This window comes from Protobothrops mucrosquamatus, unplaced genomic scaffold (assembly GCF_001527695.2).
Source record: "Protobothrops mucrosquamatus isolate PMUCROS unplaced genomic scaffold, P.Mucros_1.0 scaffold2345, whole genome shotgun sequence".
Classification (NCBI taxonomy): domain Eukaryota; kingdom Metazoa; phylum Chordata; class Lepidosauria; order Squamata; family Viperidae; genus Protobothrops; species Protobothrops mucrosquamatus.
The window spans coordinates 72,688-94,477 of NW_015388425.1; the positions used below are offsets into that span (position 1 = coordinate 72,688).

At 43.6% G+C, this 21,790-nt stretch overlaps 1 protein-coding gene across 1 annotated transcript in view; it reads right to left on the minus strand.

Moving 5' to 3' along the window:
- Positions 1-7,222: 7,222 nt before the first annotated feature.
- Positions 7,223-21,790, minus strand: part of ZDHHC8 (zinc finger DHHC-type containing 8) — a 55,901-nt gene continuing 41,333 nt past the window's right edge. Inside the window, exons 4-11 of the mRNA XM_015824765.1 lie at positions 21,152-21,324; positions 20,900-21,002; positions 19,076-19,167; positions 18,449-18,581; positions 12,513-12,618; positions 12,011-12,120; positions 9,452-10,488; positions 7,223-7,436 (exon numbers count right to left, since the gene is read on the minus strand). Coding sequence (XP_015680251.1) covers positions 7,253-7,436; positions 9,452-10,488; positions 12,011-12,120; positions 12,513-12,618; positions 18,449-18,581; positions 19,076-19,167; positions 20,900-21,002; positions 21,152-21,324 — 1,938 coding nt within the window. The 3' untranslated portion in view covers positions 7,223-7,252. The remainder of the gene's footprint in view (positions 7,437-9,451; positions 10,489-12,010; positions 12,121-12,512; positions 12,619-18,448; positions 18,582-19,075; positions 19,168-20,899; positions 21,003-21,151; positions 21,325-21,790) is intronic.

Here is a 21,790-nt window from a genome sequence, read left to right on the forward strand (position 1 = left end):
GTTTTCTCTTATGCCGGCGTTTCTCAATCTCAGCAACTTGAAGAGGGGGGGATTTCAACTCCCAGAATTCCCTAGCCGACATGGAGAATTCTGGGAATTGAAGTCCATGGATTATGTCTGGGGAATTCTGGGAGTTGAAGTCCACCCCTCTTAAAAGTTGCTGAGATTGAAAAACAGTGGCATAAACTCCCCTAATCCTTGGAATGAATGGAGAGAAGCAGGTTTTTTTTGGGGGGGGGGCAGCCCATCCAGAGAAGCATTAAATATTAGAATAATATTTAATTAATTGTGAATTGCTCCAGCAAAGTGGAGATCTGATTTCTAGTCTTCCCAAATGGTGTGGTTTTATATCTGCACAACCAAAATGTGGCCTGGATGCTGACAAGAGAACCTTCCAAATGTAATTTGATTTGAGCTTTTTTTGCAGCTGGTTTCCATCCAAACTGTCAAAAATCCACAATGACTTGACTGGCAGCAATGCTGATATTTTGGTACAAATGACAGGCAGTTCTGCCTTGCAGCAGCAGGCAGTGTAAGATTGGATTTAAAATAGAAACATTTAGCTGAGAGAGATAATTGTGTAAGAGCACCAATTTATGACATTCCTGTCCAAATATTTTCTTTTACACAATTAACTGGCACTGAGCAACCGAGACCATATTGTGTTTAGTTCACATTCTTCGGAGGGATTTCCTAACTTTCCATATTGTTCGGGGAAAGAAGTCCAGAAATTTAAGGCAACTGGAGATTTTATGAATGATTAAGTGTATTTTGTACCGTCCGTTGTGAGCACTTCGCAACAATTTTTTTCCACGTTTTTGCTCTCCATAAAAAAGTAGATCTAACCCTAAATTGGCAACGTCTTCAGAGATCCTTCTTTCAATCAAGTTCATTTTCATTTATGTTGAAATGGAAAATAGGATGATTATTCTCCAGTTATGTTTGATGGTTTTCCCATTCCATCTTCTTAATTTTTTCAGATCTTTAGGGACTGAGTCAAGATTTAGCTGAGGCTCAGTGAAAGTCTAGATCTTCTCCAAACTGAGATGGAGACTGGACTATCCCTGCTAAAATAACCCCATATATACTAGGCAGTACTATATGTACAATCAGATTGTCATAGCGCAAATGCCCTGGGCTCCTCTGGGGAAAATGAAATGGTAGCACATGCTCTTTTAAAGTGTAAATATTATGACCGAGCTGCATTCTCCATTAATTCAGTTCCTAATTACTTGGCAGTTCCAATCAATGTTATTTAGAAGCTTTTTTTAATGATACCCTTTTAATTGCTAAATGTTATATTTTGCCATAAGGCTACATTAGCCTTGCCAAGAGAAATATACCAAGTAATCCATTGTTAAGACTAATTCTCTTATATTTTGGGACTGTAATTGGCTGTTACAATCTCTGAATTGGTCTTGGAGTGTTCTATCTATCTATCTATCTATCTATCTATCTATCTATCTATCTATCTATCTATCTATCATCTATCATCTATCTATCTATCTCTATCATTTATATCTATCTTTCTCAATCTTTCTCATCTACCATTTATGTTTCTCATCAAAATATCATCTACCTACCTATCCTCTATCTATCTATCATCATCTATCTATCTATCTATCTATCTATCTATCTATCTATCTATCTATCTATCTATCTATCTATCTATCTCAATCACTTTCTCTCATCTACCATTTGTTTCTCATGTGTCTGTCTGTCTGTCTGTCTGTCTGTCTGTCTGTCTATCTATCTATCTATCTATCTATCTATCTATCCCTTCCTTACCTAGCCCCCAACTAATGATATTCTATACTTTTTTTAGTTTTCTTGTGTCTTTGATGCCCTTGTGGGGTTTTCAAGCATTCTACAGTATCAAAGTTCATGTGTTTTGTTTCATTTTCAGCACATCAAAATCCCACCACTTTATTCAAATTAAAAGGATCTTAACCATTTTTAAGAATCCAATGGGCAAGACGTTAAGGTGGATATCCATGAGCCACTGAGGACGCTAGATGTCTACATGAGTTATACAGAGGGCTGATTCAGCATCAGTCCATTGGTTTCTTCTGTCTAAGGACAACTGCCCACAACAAACCCTTCCTTCGTTCTCTTAAATGGGTTGAAATGAGAAGGATTGACAAGTTGGGTCATTCTAGGATACTAAATAAATCTGAATCGCTCCAGATTTGGACAGCTAGTTGTAGTGATGATGATGGTACATCCTTTTTTCCCAATATTTCAGAATTTCCCAATTCCCTGGGCATTCAAAACTGAACACACACACACACACTGTCTCCCCCCCACCCAGCAACGGTGAGATTCAGCAGCAAAAGAAGGAAACGTATAAAGGAAGCCACCTTGAAAGCCGGATTGAAAAATATATACATATGTATTGAGACTAAAGCGACAGAGATGAGAATTACAGACACAAGTTTCACGAAGCCTGCACAGATTACATTCCAAAGTTTTGAGATAAGGAGAACAGGTGAATACAGACTGTTAGGAGGTCTCTCCATCAACAAGGTCCTTGAACCGTGGTTTTAATAGCAACATCGCCCTTTCAGTCTTTAGGTTCTTTCTGTCCCTAATCCCAGGCTTGGGCCGTGCAGAGGCAGTCCACAACGTTGTGGCCCCTGTTCAGCTTTTGTCTGCAAGACTGTGATCCTCAACCGAGAGGGTCTTGCTTATAAGACCCCTCTCCCCCATTGTACAAATACGATGAGCAAATATTTACAAAACCTTGGGTACGCTTTTCTTATTTCTTTTTTCGTTTCTAGCACACCCACCTGGCTGCATATCAGGTTTTCAACATTAAAGCATACTTCTGCATAGTTTTGTCTGTGTGTTTGTTGCGTCTGTGTGTGTGTGTGTGTGTTTAAACACTGGAGGATATCTGCTCAGGGAACAACAAAAAAGATGACTTAGGAATTTGATAGCTCTGAAAAGATTTGCTGAACTTTACCAGCTGTTCCCACAAAGTATATATATGTATATATATATACATCCCCAAGAAATCCTCTGTGATCTATCCCTGTCGACTTCACAAGCCCTTTGTCTTTGATGCTTGATGTGTGTGTTTTTTTAACTGCACAGGGTAAAGTCTATTATTAAACCCAAGCAGAAATACAGCAGCATCTGGTTTTCTCCACTCTGCCCTCTGTTGCTTATTTCAAAGAAGTAAAATATTAAGGCTTCAAGTTAAGAGGGGGGAAAAAAAGGAAGAGGGAAAAAAAATCCTGAACCAAAACCACACACACACACACACACACACACACACACACAAGGATTGCAAACGGGTAAACCTGCAGTTTGATCAAAATAAAACAAGCAGACAAGTTAAAAGAAAGTAAATGTGGTTGAAGGATAAAGAAGTGGTCCTCCATTTTTCTAAAGCGAGCACGTCCCTGCAGTTCACAGCTTCAAGGTGAACCACGTTTGGGTGAGAAAGCTTTCAAGAGTTCAAGTTGAACTGTGTTGTCCCTCTGGGAAAACAACACAGAAATCTATGGCCATTGTCTTCTTTTGAGATATGGAGTCTGTGGTCTTGTCTACACACCAGACATTTCCTGCTGAGAACTAACAAGGCCCGGGTCTACTGTGGCGGAAGGTAGTCTGGATTCCCAGCAGGGAGGGGCCACATTCCAGAGAACTAAGAGACAGTGAAGTTTAGATAGTTTGATTGAGGAGAAGAGAGTTAAGATAATTTCTCCCCAGCAAAGTGTATCTACAACGATGCAAGTAGCTTCAGTCTATAGGTGAGGAACAGAAAAGAAACTGCTCAGAAGTAATTCCATACGTCTTTCTTGGTTCTTGGGACCTCTTTTCAAAAACTATCCAACATCAGCTCCATCCTGTCACTGGCAGTAACCATGAATATAAACCTTTGGGTTTATAGTCCAACACAAGAATTGCGATATCTCGAGTGAAAGAAATGTTGGTCAATCGCATCATTCAAAACACCAAACTAAACTTTGGATAAAAAATCTCTAACCTATATGGTGAGCAGAGCAACTTGTCGATCTGTATAAAAAAAAAAAAAAAGTCAGAGGGCTGGATGGACCTAAAATCCTTCATATTTTGGCAGATTCTCCCAACCCAGCTGCAAACACAAAATCTGAGCTAACATCTACAAGTGCTTTCTTCCTAGTCACCCACATGGGCTGGATATAAGCCCTAAAGGGAAGACATCTGTTGTTTCCAGGGTCTGCTAATTGGTCGGTGCCAACTACTTCAAAGATCTGAATAATTTACTACCATCTCAAGGCCATTTTGTCTATTTTAAATGCAGACTTCAAAGAAAAAGCGAAGAAGAAAAGCACAGCTCTCATAACACTATTAATGCAAGAGGTATCTTCTCCCCGCCCTCTCTACAATTTCCCTGAAATCTGTTTTAATCGCCTTGGAATGCCATCCCTGGAGTGGTGAGGTTATGACTTTGTTGGTTGTTTTTAATTGGGGAATTTGCAATGCGTGTTGGTTGGTTTTTACTCCACAGTAATTACAGATAGTCCTTGACGTATCACCACAACTGAGCCCAAAACTTTTGTTGTTAAATGAGACAGTTGTTAAGCAACTTTTACCCCATTTTACGACCTGCCTTTCAGCTGTTAAGTTAGCAACATGGGTGGTTATGTAAATCTGGCTTCTCCATTGATTTTGTTTACTAGAAGGTTACAAAAGCTGATCACATTGATCCCGGGACCGTCATAAATACGAGTCAGTTGCCAAGCATCTGAATTTTGATCACGTGACCATGGGGGTGCTGTAACGATTGTAAGTGTGAAAAAATGGTCATAAGTCATAAATGGTCATAAGTTTTTTTCAGAGCGGTTTTAACTTCAGACAGTCACTAAACAAACTGTTGTTAAGTCGAGGGCTGGCTGTATACACGTTTGAGGATGAAATGCAAAATAATCTATGCTAGAGAGTCAAAGCTGGTCAGGATCTATCGGAGAAAAACTTACTAGTTTTGTTTTCCTTGGCGTGGAGAAAAGAGACGTAATTCCCTCATCTGCTTCTCTTTCCAGAACAAACCGCAACTTGTGTCCAAGTGATTGTAACTACCACATTTGCACTAAGGGATCCGTTCCTTCCCTGCCCTCCTAGCTCTTCCATGCCACACACAAACACACACACACACACACACTCGCCAAATTTGGCAAAAAAAAAAAGGAAAGGGCAAAAAACAAACACAACCCCACAACGTTTTTTAACACCGTGATCTTTTGCAGCATTCAGCCTTAAGAGGCAGTCACCCAACTTTATAGATATATATAAAAAAGAATTATTTAAGGCCATTATGCTAAGTATCGGCATTCTAAATATGCGACTTCTATTTTCTGCTTGTTTCTTAACTGAAATATGAGATCGATTTACACCGAAGGGAAGAGGCAGGATGTGGAAGGGAAGACTTCCTAATTTTTGAGGAGAAATATTTAGAATTCTTGTAAACAATTTTACCGGAGCACTTTTCTTTAACAGATTCTCTTTCGGATCAACTCTTAAAAGTCTAGCGATCGGCGGTCTGGCTGTCTCCCTGGATATTGAGTTTGCCCATCTTCCAGCAGGCCACAAACGTGTCTCCTGCGGACGTGCGTTCAGCTGACCAACACACACAATCACACATGCGCACGCATACACACATGGACACACATCGCGAAATTCAACAGCTCAAAAAATACCTTGCGTCGAGAGTATACACACACGCTGCACCAGTGCAAGACAAAGTAACACCATTTCACAGCCCTCAGGAACAGGAGAGTCGGAAGGAGTATGGCTGTTTGAAAAATCATAAGTTACCTTCTCAATATTTTGTGTTTTTTTTTCCTTCAAAAGCAGGACAGGATTATTGGTGGTGCTTCAAAACCCATCTAGAATTGTCCAAGGGGGGGGGAATGGAAGTCCCTTATTTGTGCAACAGTTCTATGGCATGATGGGAGAACTCTTCATGGGCGCATTATAGTTTTCAGATGCTTCAGCAGATGGTAAGAAGATGGCTAGCAAATCGCCCCATTTCTTGACCCAAAGGAGGGTGTCTAAAAGACTGGACAAGACTCAGAGGTCTAGTGGTGTCCATCAATCTTCTTTTGCTAGGTTAGGGTTCTTTTCAGTGCATGGTTATGCCCAGTTTCCATATGCGCGTGAATTTCCCCACTCATCCTCACAGGAGGAAGATGTATGTCTGACCCAAAGCATGGTTGCACAAACCTGTTTCTCTTCTGCCATCCCTGAAATGAATTAAGAAGACCACCACAGAGAAGGAAACGGTTAAGGACCCAGAAGACTACAAATTAGATAGCACTTGATTGCCTCAAATGCAGCTCTTCCGAGTTTTGTATAGATCACGGATGGGCTGGAAAAAGAAAAACAGAAACTTGTTGGGTTCCATCATTTGTTCCTCATGAGTTCCATCACTTCTTCCTCATGAGTTCCATCACTTCTTCCTCATGAGTTCCATCACTTCTTCCTCACGAGTTCCATCACTTCTTCCTCATGAGTTCCATCACTTCTTCCTCATGAGTTCCATCACTTCTTCCTCACGAGTTCCATCACTTCTTCCTCATGAGTTCCATCACTTCTTCCTCAGGAGTTCCACCACTTCTTCCTCATGAGTTCCATCACTTCTTCCTCATGAGTTCCATCACTTCTTCCTCATGAGTTCCATCACTTCTTCTTCACGAGTTCCATCACTTCTTCCTCATGAGTTCCATCATTTCTTCCTCATGAGTTCCATCACTTCTTCCTCATGAGTTCCATCACTTCTTCTTCATGAGTTCCACCACTTCTTCCTCACGAGTTGCCGTCACTTCTTCATCTTGGCCTTCAACCAGCCTGGAGACTTGAAGCAGGGGTGGAAGAGAAAGCAACAAGGCCTCAGGACAAGGATGGGATGGACAAAGACAAATGCACAATGGTTTTTACCGTTGTTTGACACAGCCGGCGTTGTCAGTTGTGGACGGGTCAGTTTGTCCAGGAAGTACCCAATGAGCTGTGCCGAGGGCATCATCCTTTGAAGAATAAGACCACAGCTGGCCTTAGCCGGCAAAGGGGGACCTGTGTGTGCCTTTTAAGAATGGTTGAAAAAAAATAATAATACGTCCAGCCATGAAGTCATGTACAGGGCAGGCACCACCAGTTGGTTTCCTCCTTCTGTTCCTGTTGGATCTTCACAGTGTAAGTAGCTCCACAGATGAATTTGCAGGGATTTCTCCTTTTCCCATACTCCTACTCATCGTCTTCTTCTTTTTGTTTACACTGAAATCTCATAGGTTGTTCCGCCCACCCCAGAGACTTTCTTAACGTTTGAGTGTCTCGCTGGACTCAAGGGAGGACCTTGGGCACTAGGCGTGGAGCCGATTCGACCCTCAGCTCTGGAAAGACCCTTCGGCTGTCCATTGATTTTACTGTGAGGGGTCTTCAGCGGGATGTCCTCTCTGTGGCCAGGAGAAAGAGAAGGTCAAAAGTTAGGAGACAGAAGAATAACAAGGAATCTTATATCGGCAGTTCTCGACTTGCAACCCCAATGGAAAATGGAATTTCCATTAAGTGGATCACACCCAGTTTTATGACCCCTTTTTTCCGCTTTGGTCGTTCAGCAAATCACTGGCAGTTGTTAACAACATGGTTGTTAAGCTAATCGGGCCTCCTCTGCTGATTTTGCCCGTCGGGAGCCAGCTGTGAAGGTGGCAAGGGACGAGCACGTAACCTTGGGATGCTACTTGCAACCATAGTAAATACGTGCTGGTTGCAAAGTGCCTGGATTCTGATCACGGGACCGTGGGGATGCTACCGCGGTTGTAAATGGTTGTTAAGTCTCTTTTTTTCCAGTGCCACTGTAAGTTCAAATGGTCCCTAAATGAATGTTTGTTAAGTTGAGGACTTACCTGTATGGAGTGCAGAAAACTCCAGACGGACTGGGGCAAAAGACTGAAATTAGGAGACGCGTCCACATGTTCGATCAAGACTGCAGGAGCAGAAATGAAAAGACCCTCCTCCCTTTCACACTTCGGGGTCAATCCAGACGGCGTCCCCCTCATGCACCACAATATAATTTAGTCCTCAGCTTACGGCCACAACTGAGCCCAAAATGGATGTGGCTAATTGAGAAATTTGTTCAGTGAGTTTTGCCGCCGTTTTTACGGCTTTTTCTGGCCGCATTGATTAAGTGGATTGCTCCAATTGTTAGTCACACAATTGTGTGACTAACAATTGTGGCTTCCCCACGGACTTTGCTGGTCAGAAGGTCGCAAAAGTTGATCACATGACACACACCCCAGGGACACCGCAACCGTCATAGGTACATGCCAGTTGCCAAGCATTTGAATTTTGATCGTGTGACCACGGGCGAGGCTGCAACTGTCAAAATATGAACTGGTTGTCAAGCATCCGAATGTAAATCACGGGACCGCGGGGATGTTGCAACGGTCGTAAGTGTGAAAAGTGGTCATAACTCACTTTTTTCAGTGCCGTTGTAACTTGGAACGGTCACTAAATGAACTGTTGTAAGCCGAGGACTATCTGTACTTCCTGGTTATACATAACAGTGGTGGATATAATAACCTAGAGATGGGATGATTCTCCCTTTTGCAGAAGACCTTCAAACTGAGGCTGGAAAGCTATCATTCAACAATCTTTTAATTTGGATTTCTGCATTAAGCAGACAGTCGGGTTTAATGGAATAAAGGATCCCCTAAATTGTTAGAATCTGATACCGACAGAAGAGAATATTTGGAGCTCAAGGTTGAACTTGGAGTTCTCTAAGCTTGGATGTCTTCTTGCAGATGTTTCATGACCCAAAGAGGTAACAGCAGTAGTTCTCTATCACTCCTTACTTACAGAAGTGATAGAGCACTGATGATGTTACCTAGTGGGGTCATGAAACGTCTGCAAGAAGGCACCCAAGATCAGAGGGCACCAAGGACCCCACAGTCTTCTTCCTCCTCCTCCCCTTCCTCCTCTCTGCACACCCCCCTTCCTTCTAGCACTGATGATGCTACCTAGTTGGGTCATGAAACGTCTGCAAGAAAACCACCCAGCTCAGAGAGCACCAAGGACCCCCCAATGCTAGAATCTACTCTTCAATTTAAGAAATATTGTGAAGTACGTACTAATTAAACAACCCATTTTACATCCTCATTGGATGTTAGTGCTGAAATCTGGAGCTTGATACTTACGTCTAGTAGCCAGCCTGAAGTTATTTTATGTTTTCTAGTATGTTACTCTTAAATATTGGATGAGTCCAGGGAATTACATTCTATCTCTGAGTAACAAACTAGCCTATAATCTAGTCTTGGTTTAACTCTAATTTAATAAGGTAATTTAATAAGCACATGTATAGCTTTTTGAGACCGTCTCCCATTGGCTGAAAACCATCCAGAAATATTAAAGTACTTGAACTCTGCACCCCGTCTCCCCACACACAACTCAGCCGTGCTAAAATTCTCCGTACCTCGCAGTTCCTACGGATTGGGCTTCGGTTAGATCCACCGTGTTAAGAAAGGAGACCGATTTGGGAGCCCCGTACGAAGGAGATCTGTGGATCCCGCTTGGAGATGAAGGAACCTGGTGGCTTGGCGACTTGTAGGAGCCGTTACTCATCCTGCCCTGCAGTGCCTGATGGGCTTGGATGTTGTTATTGGCTAGGTCTGCTTGGAGAGAAGGTGTGGAAGTCCTTGACACTCGGGTCATGGCGCTGGAGAGGGAAGAAACAGACGTCTGCAAGGCTGGGTTCCGGGTGCTAAAGCTGCTGCTCGGGATCAGATTGTCTCTGGAGCCGTATCTCAGGATTAAGCTACGGGGGTCGTCCGACAGCAGGCTGACTTGCTGAAGGCTGTAAGAACTCGGGGTGTCATACACCCCTGAATCGGCAAACACGGAGTCTGGGTGAGAATGAAGGAGCTTTTCTCTCTCCTCCATCTCCTTCCTTTCTTGGATGGACGCCATAATGGTTTTTGACAGGTTGTCGTAGCGGACTGGAGAGGGGTCCCGTGGATGCGGGGCTGGCCCACTCTGCCCGGGGCTAAAGGCCTGGGGAGACGGGCGCTGGAGTTCCCTGCCCCGCAGATGGCACATTTTGGCAGACAAATAGGGCGAGTGGTATCCGACGGAGCCCACCGCGGCGTGCGCGATGCACCGCTTCCCGGAAGGGGAAATGGGATTGAGCAAACTGTCGTAGGATAAGCTCCCGTTCCTGTTGGAGAGAGAATTGGGGGCGAAGACGCTCTTGTAGGGGGTTGAGGTCGCCCCTTCGGACTTCATGGGATGGAGGGGCAGTTTGTCGGTGCCTCTCCGGACCCCCGTTTTCAGGCTGAGGGATCTCGAGTTGGCAGCGAAAGAATCCGCTTGGAGTGGAGAAGACTGGTAGGTTTTGTGAAGGGAACTCTTCCGATAGTTGGGGAGCTCCATGCTGGGCTCAGATTGATAATCCAGGCTGCTGTCGTTGTCATCGGCCAGGGAGCTTTGCCTGAGACCATCCTGGATGGAGATCTGGGAGAAGAAAGGGTTAGACTAGACGGAGCTGCTCCCAGCCCTCCGGGGTCAACCATTCGGGAAGCATGGCCAGATGGGCAAATTCGACTTTATTATAAGGCTACCGTAAAAAGAATCTTGCAAGTCTTAAGTTACAAATCTCCCACTGTCTCTTTTTCAGCCTGATAAGTTAGGGATGATCCTTTCCGAGTTTCTTTCTTTACCCCTTATGTAGTTGCAGGCTGTGTCGTCTCTTATCTGATTATTCCTTAGGCAACCTATCTTCTCCTGTATTCTCAGATCATTCCCACATACCACTACATCAGTGGAAGCAACTTGTTTCTCTCTCTCTGTGTCTCTCTGTCTCTCATCTCTCTCTCTCGCGCACGCTCTTTCTCCTTCTTTCTCTTTCTATCTGTCTCTGTCTCACTCTCTCTATCTCTTTCTGTCTCTCTCTGTCTCTCATCTCTCTCTCGTTCTCTCTCTTTCTCCTTTCTCTCTCTTTCTGTCTCACTCTCTCTTTCTCTTTCTCTGTCTCTCATCTCTCTCTCTTTCTCCTTTCTTTCTTTCTGTCTGTCTCTGTCTCACTCTATCTCTCTCTTTCTCTTTCTGTCTCTTTCTCTCTGTCTCTCATCTCTCTCTCTTTCTCCTTCTTTCTCTTTCTGTCTGTCTCTGTCTCTCTATCTCTCTTTCTGTCTCTTTCTGTCTCTCATCTCTCTCTTTCTGTCTCATCTCTCTCTCTCTTTCTCCTTTCTCTTTCTGTCTGTCTGTCTCACTCTATCTCTCTCTTTCTGTCTTTCTGTCTCTCTCTCTCTCTCTTTCTCCTTCTCTCTCTTTCTGTCTCTGTCTCACTGTATCTTTCTCTTTCTGTCTCTTTCTCTCTGTCTCTCATCTCTCTCTTTCTCTCTCTCTCTTTCTCTTTCTGTCTCTGTCTCACTTTTTCTCTCTGTCTCTCATATCTCTCTCTTTCTTTGTCTCTCTTTCTCCTTTCTCTCTCTCTCTGTCTCACTCTCTCTGTCTTTCATCTTTCTCTCTCTGTGTGTCTCTGTCTTTCTCCTTCTCTCTCTCTCTCTCTGTCTCAATCTCTCTATCTCTCTCTCTCTTTCTCTCTCTTTCTCTCTGTCTCTCTCTCTTTGTCTATCTGTCTCTCTCTGAGCCAAGCCACAAGTGCCAGGAAAGAGATTAATGAGCCTTTACACAGCCTTCTTAAAATGGCTTTTTCATTGGTGCTGTGGCCTCATTGTTCAAAATGACAAAGAACGATGGTTAAAGGCTTGCTTCTGGAGAGGAAAAGCAGTAATAACATAATGTAACGTAACGTAACATAACACAACACAACACAACATCCCTTTCAGACACATTATGTAAAGGCCTAGTTGAGAAACGCGGTTTGATAGGTTAGCGTTCCACTGAGTTTTTATTTTGACCCCAGGAAGAGGCAATTACACAGAAAACAGAAAACATTTCAACTTGGCTTGAAGTTGGCTTTCTGTTTCATTTGGTCAAACCCGGGATTCAACCTGCAGCCATGCCATCTTACCTGCTCAGATGTTCCGCGATAGAGAACTTTCGAGTTGTTGCTGAAAGCAGGGCGGTATTTATACATGGCAGGCGTGGGAGGGCTGATCAGTTTGGGAGAAAGGCTGCTCTCTGGAAAACAAAAGGGAAAACAAGCCATGGCTTGCGGCGAGCCCAAACCAGGATTGAATTTCGCATAACCCATAATATAGTTTGCTTGCTTATGGCTTGGCTGTGTAAACCCAGCTCCCGAATTTTTCAAATTTTAGCTGATGGCTTAGCCTGAGGGTGTTATATGGATCCAGTCCATGGTGGTTTAGTCAGTAAACCATAGTTAAACAAACTATGGCTTATTTTTTATGAATCTAACAGTTTCTGCATCACGGGCTCAACCAGTCGTGAATTTTTCTCGAGAAAGGAAGTTTTAAAAAAGAGAAACTCACACCTTCGCCTGATTTGAAAAGAAAAACAGGGAAATTCATACATTCACTTGATTTTAAAAAAGAAAATATCAAATCTTGTACCTTCAGTGCTTCCCAGTTCACTGTATTTACTGGAATCTCCTTTGGGTGGAAGCGGAGGCTGTATATCCATGGTTTTTTCATCCAGCCCTTCTAGGCTAATTTTAGACTGAAAACAATCATGAAACAAGGTTAAGTCTCTACAGGCTGTTCAGGATAACAGTGATCTTCACCCGTTGTGTTAAACAGTGGCATTGTTTGTTTAGTTTGGGTTTGGCCAGGGTATGAAAACAGCCACTGTGTTTTGCTCATTCTAGTTTATGGCTTAATATGTTGCCTGAACCCCGTCCAGTTGAGGCTTGCTCAGCAAACTATGGTTAAACAAATCTTTGCTTAATGCAGTCTAAGAAGCTCTGCTAGGAGCCAGTTTGATCCAGTGGGTAAGGCATCAGGCTAGAAACCAGAGCATGAGTTCTAATCCTGCCTTAGTGATGAAAGTCAGCTGGGTGACTTTGAGCCAATCATCAGGAGACTGGGAGTTCTAGTCCCGCCTTAGGCATGAAAGCCAGCTGGGTGACTTTGAGCCAATCACCAGGAGACTGGGAGTTCTAGTCCCTCTTGAGCCATGAAAGCCAGCTGGGTGACTTTGAGCCAATCACCAGGAGACTGGGAGTTCTAGTCCCGCCTTAGGCATGAAAGCCAGCTGGGTGACCTTGGCCCTCTCTCTCAGCCCACCTGACCTCACAGGGTTGTTGTTGAGGGGAACATAGGAGGAGGAAGGAGTATTATGTGTGTTCATCACCTTGAGTTATTTATAAAAACAATAAAGATGGGTTACAAACAATCAAATACAAATGCAGACATAAACCTGGCCCCTAGAATTTTTGCTTTGCAGCGATTGAAAACTGAAATAAATGACTAACTTTGATTTCAGCCTGGATGGGAATGGATTCACCTATCACACTAGGCCATAACTTAGCTTGTTTGGCTTTGGCTCAATGTATTGCACAAACCTGGCTAGTCACAAGTCATTTAACCCCTTAGGGCTTAATAAGCATGCTTCATGAATTCAGCCAAATGTAGGCAGATTTTTATGGAAATCTTTCGCCAGGAAAATATGGAAACCAGATCTCTATATGGGTGGATCCCATTTAGAGGAAAGCTCTTGAGCAATGCGTCACCTTGCTGTGTATAAGATTGGCTTGAACACCGTTGTCGCTGATTTTGACGGTGATCTGTCGCTCCTTTAGATCCGGCCTCAGGAACGGTGGCTTCACGCTTAGCATCTCCTTCTTCTTGGGATCCACAATGTACCTGCAAGATCACGGGATCTTGAAACTTGTATGCTTTTTATTAAGAGATACAACCGATGAAAAACAGCAGACCATCCATGGTGAATATCTACAAATGGCTTACATAAAGGAACGGGCGCTTAATGAGTGACTAAGAGAGGAAGTTAGGAGTGCTTCTAAAGAAATAAAACAAAAGCACGTAGCCGTAAAATGGATAATTGGCAAGGACGGACAATCTGAAGGAATGCCATTTTGGTGTGAAAGGCCAGCAACAAAGGCTTCGTGGGTGATGAAGCCACGTGTTGCCAGGATAGTACGTTAACACATCAAGGTGTCCAAGGCAGAGGTGAACACCTGCATCTCTAATTTGATTCTGCTTGCACAGATTCAAAATAGAATCGATAAACCCGTGAAGACTAGCTTGTTCAGCCCCCAAGCTCTCACACCCACAAAAGGGACAGGCAACCCAGCACTGGTTAAGGATCAACCTTCTGTGTTTCTCCTTACATCTTACCTAGGGCCCAGGGGGCTGCAGAGGACATGTTCCACATTCCCACAGCACCCTTGCGTAAAAGGATTGACTCCTCCACGGAACTTACCCGTCACCTGGAATTAAAACAAAGAGGGCAGAATTTGAAAAAGGAAGGGAAGCAACCGTTAGCCTGAGAAAGACCTTGGGAGACGGAGGGAGGACTTTCTGCCTGGAGAACAGTCAGATAAAAGGCAGCAGAGCCTACAGCTGGACACTGGATGGGGCAGGAGATTGAGAAGGGACCCTCCATAGTTTCTTCGGCTGTAAAAGAGAATGGGTGTGTGTGTGGGAACAGGACTGTACAGGTAGCCCTGGACTCCTGACCACAATTGAGTCCCAATTTTTTGTTGTTAAGCAAGACAGTTGTTAAGTGAGCTTTGCCCTCTTTCTGGCCACACCTGTCAAGGGCTTCACTGCCATTGTTCAGTTAGTAACACGGTTGTTAAGTGAATTTGGCTTCCCCCATGGAATTCACTGGTCAGAAGGTCGCTAAAGGGGATTGCACGACCCCGGGACACCGCAACCGTCATAAATATGAGCCAGTTGGCCAAGCCTCTGGGTTTTGATCAAGTGATGCTGCCACGGTTCTAATTGTGAAAAACAGTCCAAAGCCACTTTTTTCAGTGCCGTTGTAATTTCGAACAGTCACTAAACGAACGGTTGTACGCCGAGGGACTGCCTGCGCTTTCAGATTGGCAAGATTCTGCCAATTAGCTTTACAATAAAGTAGAATTAGCTGATCTGATTGTATTTCCTCTCCGGTCCACCTGGTAAGGCTGACACTCACCTGCTATGCTTTATTGTTGTTGTTGTTGTTGTTGTTGTTGTTATTATTATTATTATTATTATTATTATTATTATTCATTACACAGTCAGCTAGATAATCAGACTCGGTCTGGCATTTTTTGTCTACCTATCCAGTCTTTGCCAAGGACCTGGGATAGGCAGGTGTGGATGTTTGACGGTGTTACTGATATCATTACAGGATGGAAGCTGTCCCAGTAAAGCCGCCTTTTGCAATTGACTTATTATTATTATTATTATTATTATTATTATTATTATTATTATTATTCGCACAGTCAGCCAGATGTTCAGACTAGATTTGGAATTTTTGTCTACCTATCGAGTCCTTCCCAAGGACCTGGGATAGGCAGATGTGGATGTTTGATGGTATTACAGATGGAAGCAGTTCCTAGTAAGGCCGCCTTTTGCAATTGACTAATGGCGAATTTGTCAATGCCGATGATGGTGTTCAAGTGGTGCTCCAGCTGTTTTGGGATTACACCCAAGGCGCCTTATTACTATTGGTACTACCCTTGCTTGCTTTTGCCACAGTCGTTCTGCTTCTATTTGTAGGTCTTTGTATTTTGTTATCTTCTCCAGTTATTATGATTATTATTATGATTATTATTATGATTATTATTATGATTATTATTATGATTATTATTATGATTATTCACACAATTAGCCAGATGTTCAGACTGGGTTTGGTATTTTTGTCTACCTATCCAATCCTTGCCAAGGACCTGGGACAGGCAGATGTGGATGTTTGACGGTGTTACTGATATCATTACAGGATGGAAGCTGTTCTCAGTAAAGCCCCCTTTTGCAATTGACGTTTTATTTTTATTTTTATTTTTATTATTGTTGTCGTCATCATCGGCTGCTCTGATGGTGCAGGGAATAACCTGAACAAATGATCCCAGAAGCAGAGAAAGAAGACAGATCGGAAGCCACCTTACCTGCTCGTTGGTCGTGCGTCCTCGTGCCACCAAAACAATGTGGAAGGCAGTCAGACCAATCACTGGGATGAAGAAAAGCCCAGCGATACACATGACTGTCATCCTGAATGCTGAAGTTAAGGAAATCCTGCAGGTTATTGTGCCACGGGCACTGAAGCATGCTAGAAAGAATCACTTTCGGGTGGGCCTTGACCGGTCTGGTGGGACGGAGGCAACCGGTTGAACCCGAGAGGACCCCCACGGGGAGGATACGTAACGGCGGTGTGGGCCACGCCCACTTTTTCAGCATGGTGTAAGACATAGATAAGCCCGAAGGTGAACACGCCAACCATGTGGGCACTTAAAGACAGCAAGAAAAGGAAAAAATAGCGGTAGTTGCGTCGTCCGATACAGTTATTAACCCAAGGGCAGTGGTGATCAAAATCCTGGGGAAACAATAGGAGAGAGAGTGTGATAATGCAAGCATAACTTGGCGTACACACAGGCATTAGCTCAGGAATAACGGGAACCATGATAATAATAAAAATCACAACAACACTATCAACCCATCAGGCCCCAAGAATCAAGAAAGATACATCGAGTTACTCTGAGCAATGTCAGATAGATAGATAGATAGATTAGATAGATAGATAGATAGATAGATAGATAGATAGATAGATAGATAGATAGATAGATAGATAGATAGATAGAGATAGTCAGATAGATAGAGATAGAGATAGATAGATAAAGAGATATAGACAGATTAGATAGATAGATAGATAGATAGATAGATAGATAGATAGATAGATAGATAGATAGATAGGTAGGTAGGTAGGTAGATAGATAGGTAGATAGGTAGATAGGTAGATAGGTAGATAGGTAGATAGGTAGATAGGTAGATATAGACAGACAGACAGACAGACAGACAGACAGACAGACAGACAAAGACAGATAACCTTTATTGTCATTTTTTACTGGGGGCACACAGTAATTTCATTAAAAATGAAATTCTGTTGCCTGCTCGCAAAGTGTACACATACATAGCACACATATAAACCGGCTACGTACAACATATGTATAAACCTACACCATTACATATAAATACATATAAATATGCCCTTCAAAAAAGTTTAAATCAGAGCTAATTAATTCCCCCCCCCCTCCTTTTTTCTTTCCCCTGCCTTCAGTTTCCCAATCCCCTTACTTCCCAGTGGTGGTTATGTATGTATGTGTGAGAGAGAGTGAGTGAGTGAGAGAGCGAGAGAGAGAGCACACATTTAAGGGGATATATGTGTGACAAAGAGGATTTCCTGGCAATAAACTCACTGCTCAATAAAACACTGCCGCCATGACATAAAATCCTATTGTCTTCTCAGCCAATAAATTCTCCTCCGCGCTAGCCTTCACCCCAGCCGTCCCGCTAATGAAGAGGCCTGCGTTTTACGTTCTGCTCTGGCTGAGTCCTTTTTAATGAATTTCTCTGTCCAGAGTTAATTCTCGTCTCCTTTTTTAACTGCACAACTGACTACGACGTCAGAAAACGGTTTTAAAAGACTTTGTTCTTCGCCTCGCCTGGGGAAAGGGACTTGGGAGGTGCCAGATGTAGAAAAAGGAAAGAAGTATCTCGCTTAAGAATAAGGTTGTCTGTGCATCTGCAACCAGGATAATTGTGGCATGGTTGCTCGTATANTAGGAGCCAGTTTGATCCAGTGGGTAAGGCATCAGGCTAGAAACCAGAGCATGAGTTCTAATCCTGCCTTAGTGATGAAAGTCAGCTGGGTGACTTTGAGCCAATCATCAGGAGACTGGGAGTTCTAGTCCCGCCTTAGGCATGAAAGCCAGCTGGGTGACTTTGAGCCAATCACCAGGAGACTGGGAGTTCTAGTCCCACTTTAGCCATGAAAGCCAGCTGGGTGACTTTGAGCCAATCACCAGGAGACTGGGAGTTCTAGTCCCGCCTTAGGCATGAAAGCCAGCTGGGTGACCTTGGCCCTCTCTCTCAGCCCACCTGACCTCACAGGGTTGTTGTTGAGGGGAACATAGGAGGAGGAAGGAGTATTATGTGTGTTCATCACCTTGAGTTATTTATAAAAACAATAAAGGTGGGATACAAACAATCAAATACAAATGCAGACATAAACCTGGCCCCTAGAATTTTTGCTTTGCAGCGATTGAAAACTGAAATAAATGACTAACTTTGATTTCAGCCTGGATGGGAATGGATTCACCTATCACACTAGGCCATAACTTAGCTTGTTTGGCTTTGGCTCAATGTATTGCACAAACCCGGCTAGTCACAAGTCATTTAACCCCTTAGGGCTTAAAAAGCATGCTTCATGAATTCAGCCAAATGTAGGCAGATTTTTATGGAAATCTTTCGCCAGGAAAATATGGAAACCAGATCTCTATATGGGTGGATCCCATTTAGAGGAAAGCTCTTGAGCAATGCGTCACCTTGCTGTGTATAAGGTTGGCTTGAACACCGTTGTCGCTGATTTTGACGGTGATCTGTCGCTCCTTTAGATCCGGCCTCAGGAACGGTGGCTTCACGCTTACCATCTCCTTCTTCTTGGGATCCACAATGTACCTGCAAGATCACGGGATCTTGAAACTTGTATGCTTTTCATTAAAAGAGATACAACCGATGAAAAACAGCAGACCATCCGTGGTGAATGTCTACAAATGGCTTACATAAAGGAACGGGCGCTTAATGAGCGACTAAGAGAGGAGATTAGGAGTGCTTCTAAAGAAATAAAACAAAAGCACGTAGCCGTAAAATGGATAATCGGCAAGGACGGACAATCTGAAGGAATGCCATTTTGGTGTGAAAGGTCAGCAACAAAGGCTTCGTGGGTGATGAAGCCACGTGTTGCCAGGATAGTACGTTAACACATCAAGGTGTCCAAGGCAGAGGTGAACACCTGCATCTCTAATTTGATTCTGCTTGCACAGATTCAAAATAGAATCGATAAACCCGTGAAGACTAGCTTGTTCAGCCCCCAAGCTCTCACACCCACAAAAGGGACAGGCAACCCAGCACTGGTTAAGGATCAACCTTCTGTGTTTCTCCTTACATCTTACCTAGGGCCCAGGGGGCTGCAGAGGACATGTTCCACATTCCCACAGCACCCTTGCGTAAAAGGATTGACTCCTCCACGGAACTTACCCGTCACCTGGAATTAAAACAAGGAGGGCAGTTTTTGAAAAAGGAAGGGAAGCAACCGTTAGCCTGAGAAAGACCTTGGGAGACGGAGGGAGGACTTGCTGCCTGGAGAACAGTCAGATAAAAGGCAGCAGAGCCCACAGCTGGACACTGGATGGGGCAGGAGATTGAGAAGGGACCCCCTCTAGTTTCTTCGGCTGTAAAAGAGAATGGGGGTGGGGGGTGGGAACAGGACTGTACAGGTAGCCCTGGACTCCTGACCACAATTGAGCCCCAATTTTTTGTTGTTAAGCAAGACAGTTGTTAAGTGAGCTTTGTCCCCTTTCTGGTCACACCTATCAAGGGCTTCACTGCCATTGTTCAGTTAGTAACACGGTTGTTAAGTGAATTTGGCTTCCCCCATGGAATTCACTGGTCAGAAGGTCGCTAAAGGGGATTGCACGACCCCGGGACACCGCAACCGTCATAAATATGAGCCAGTTGGCCAACTTCTGGGTTTTGATCACGTGATGCTGCCATGGTTCTAATTGTGAAAAACAGTCCGAAGCCACTTTTTTCAGTGCCGTTGTAATTTCGAACAGTCACTAAACGAACGGTTGTACGCCGAGGGACTGCCTGCGCTTGCAGATTGGCAAGATTCTGCCAATTAGCTTTACAATAAAGTAGAATTAGGTGATCTGATTGCATTTCCTCTCTGGTCCACCTGGTAAGGCTGACACTCGCCTGCTATGCTTTATTATTATTATTATTATTATTATTATTATTATTATTATTATTATCATCATCATCATCATCATCATCATCATCATCATCATCATCATCATCATCATTATTATTCATCACACAGTCAGCTAGATGATCAGACTCGGTCTGGCAATTTTTGTTACCTATCCAGTCCTTGCCAAGGACCTGGGATAGGCAGGTGTGGATGTTTGACGGTGTTACTGATATCATTACAGGATGGAAGTAGTTCCCAGTAAAGCCGCCTTTTGCAACTGACATATTATTATTATTATTATTATTATTATTATTATTATTATTATTATTATTATTATTATTATTATTATTATTATTATTATTATTATTATTATTCATCGCACAGTCAGCCAGATGTTCAGACTGGATTTGGAATTTTTGTCTACCTATTGAGTCCTTTCCAAGGACCAGGATAGGCAGATGTGGATGTTTGATGGTGTTACAGATCCTGTCGCAGGATGGAAGCTGTTCCTAGTAAGGCCGCCTTTTGCAATTGACTCATGGCGAATTTGTCAATGCCGATGATGGTGTTCAAGTGGTCCTGCAGTTGTTTTGGGATTGCACCCAAGGCACCCATTACTATTGGTACTACCCTTGCTTGCCTTTCCCACAGCCGTTCTATTTCTATTTGTAGGTGTTTGTACTTTGTTATCTTCTCCAGTTTTATTATTATTATTATTACTACTACTACTATTATTATTATTATTCGCAGAGTCAGCCAGATGTTCAGACTGGGTTTGGTATTTTTGTCTACCTATCCAATCCTTGCCAAGGACCTGGGATAGGCAGGTGTGGATGTTTGACGGTGTTACTGATATCATTACAGGATGGAAGCTGTTCCCAGTAAAGCCGCCTTTTGCAATTGACATTTTATTTTTATTTTTATTATTGTTGTCATCGTCATCGGCTGCTCTGATGGTGCAGGGAAGAACTTGAACAAGTGATCCCAGAAGCAGAGAAAGAGGACAGATCAGAAGCCACCTTACCTGCTCGTTGGTCGTGCGTCCTCGTGCCACCAAAACAATGTGGAAGGCAGTCAGACCAATCACTGGGATGAAGAAAAGCCCAGCGATACACATGACTGTCATCCTGAATGCTGAAGTTAAGGAAATCCTGCAGGTTATTGTGCCACGGGCACTGAAACATGCTAGAAAGAATCACTTTCGGGTGGGTCTTGACCGGTCTGGTGGGACGGAGGCAACCGGTTGAACCCGAGAGGACCCCCACGGGGAGGATACGTAACGGCGGTGTGGGCCACGCCCACTTTTTCAGCATGGTGTAAGACATAGATAAGCCCGAAGGTGAACACGCCAACCATGTGGGCACTTAAAGACAGCAAGAAAAGGAAAAAATAGCGGTAGTTGCGTCGTCCGATACAGTTATTAACCCAAGGGCAGTGGTGATCAAAATCCTGGGGAAACAATAGGAGAGAGAGCGTGATAATGCAAGCATAACTTGGCGTACACACAGGCATTAGCTCAGGAATAACAGGAACGATGATAATAATAAAAATCACAACAACTGTTCTGGATCATAGATCCATTTCTCTTGTATTTCTCTATGTATCTTGTATAAGTCTATGAACTCCTATGCAACAGGTCAAGGGGAGGGACTAGGGTCAGGGGGCGGAGCTTCAAAGGCATCCCTGGACATTAGCCTGAGGTCAGTCTTTGTTCTTGGACCTTAAAACTGCCGGCAAGGAAAGGAGGAAGCGGGGTTTCTATGGCAACTGCTCTCCTCTCTTGAAGGGAGATCCATGCAAGTGGCTTAATGGCTTGCAGAGTTTACCAGCAAATTAACAATACAATGCACTGAATCACACCTTCTTTGAAACGCTGTCTGCCAAGCAGATACTGTGATATTTCTTTTTTGCAGGC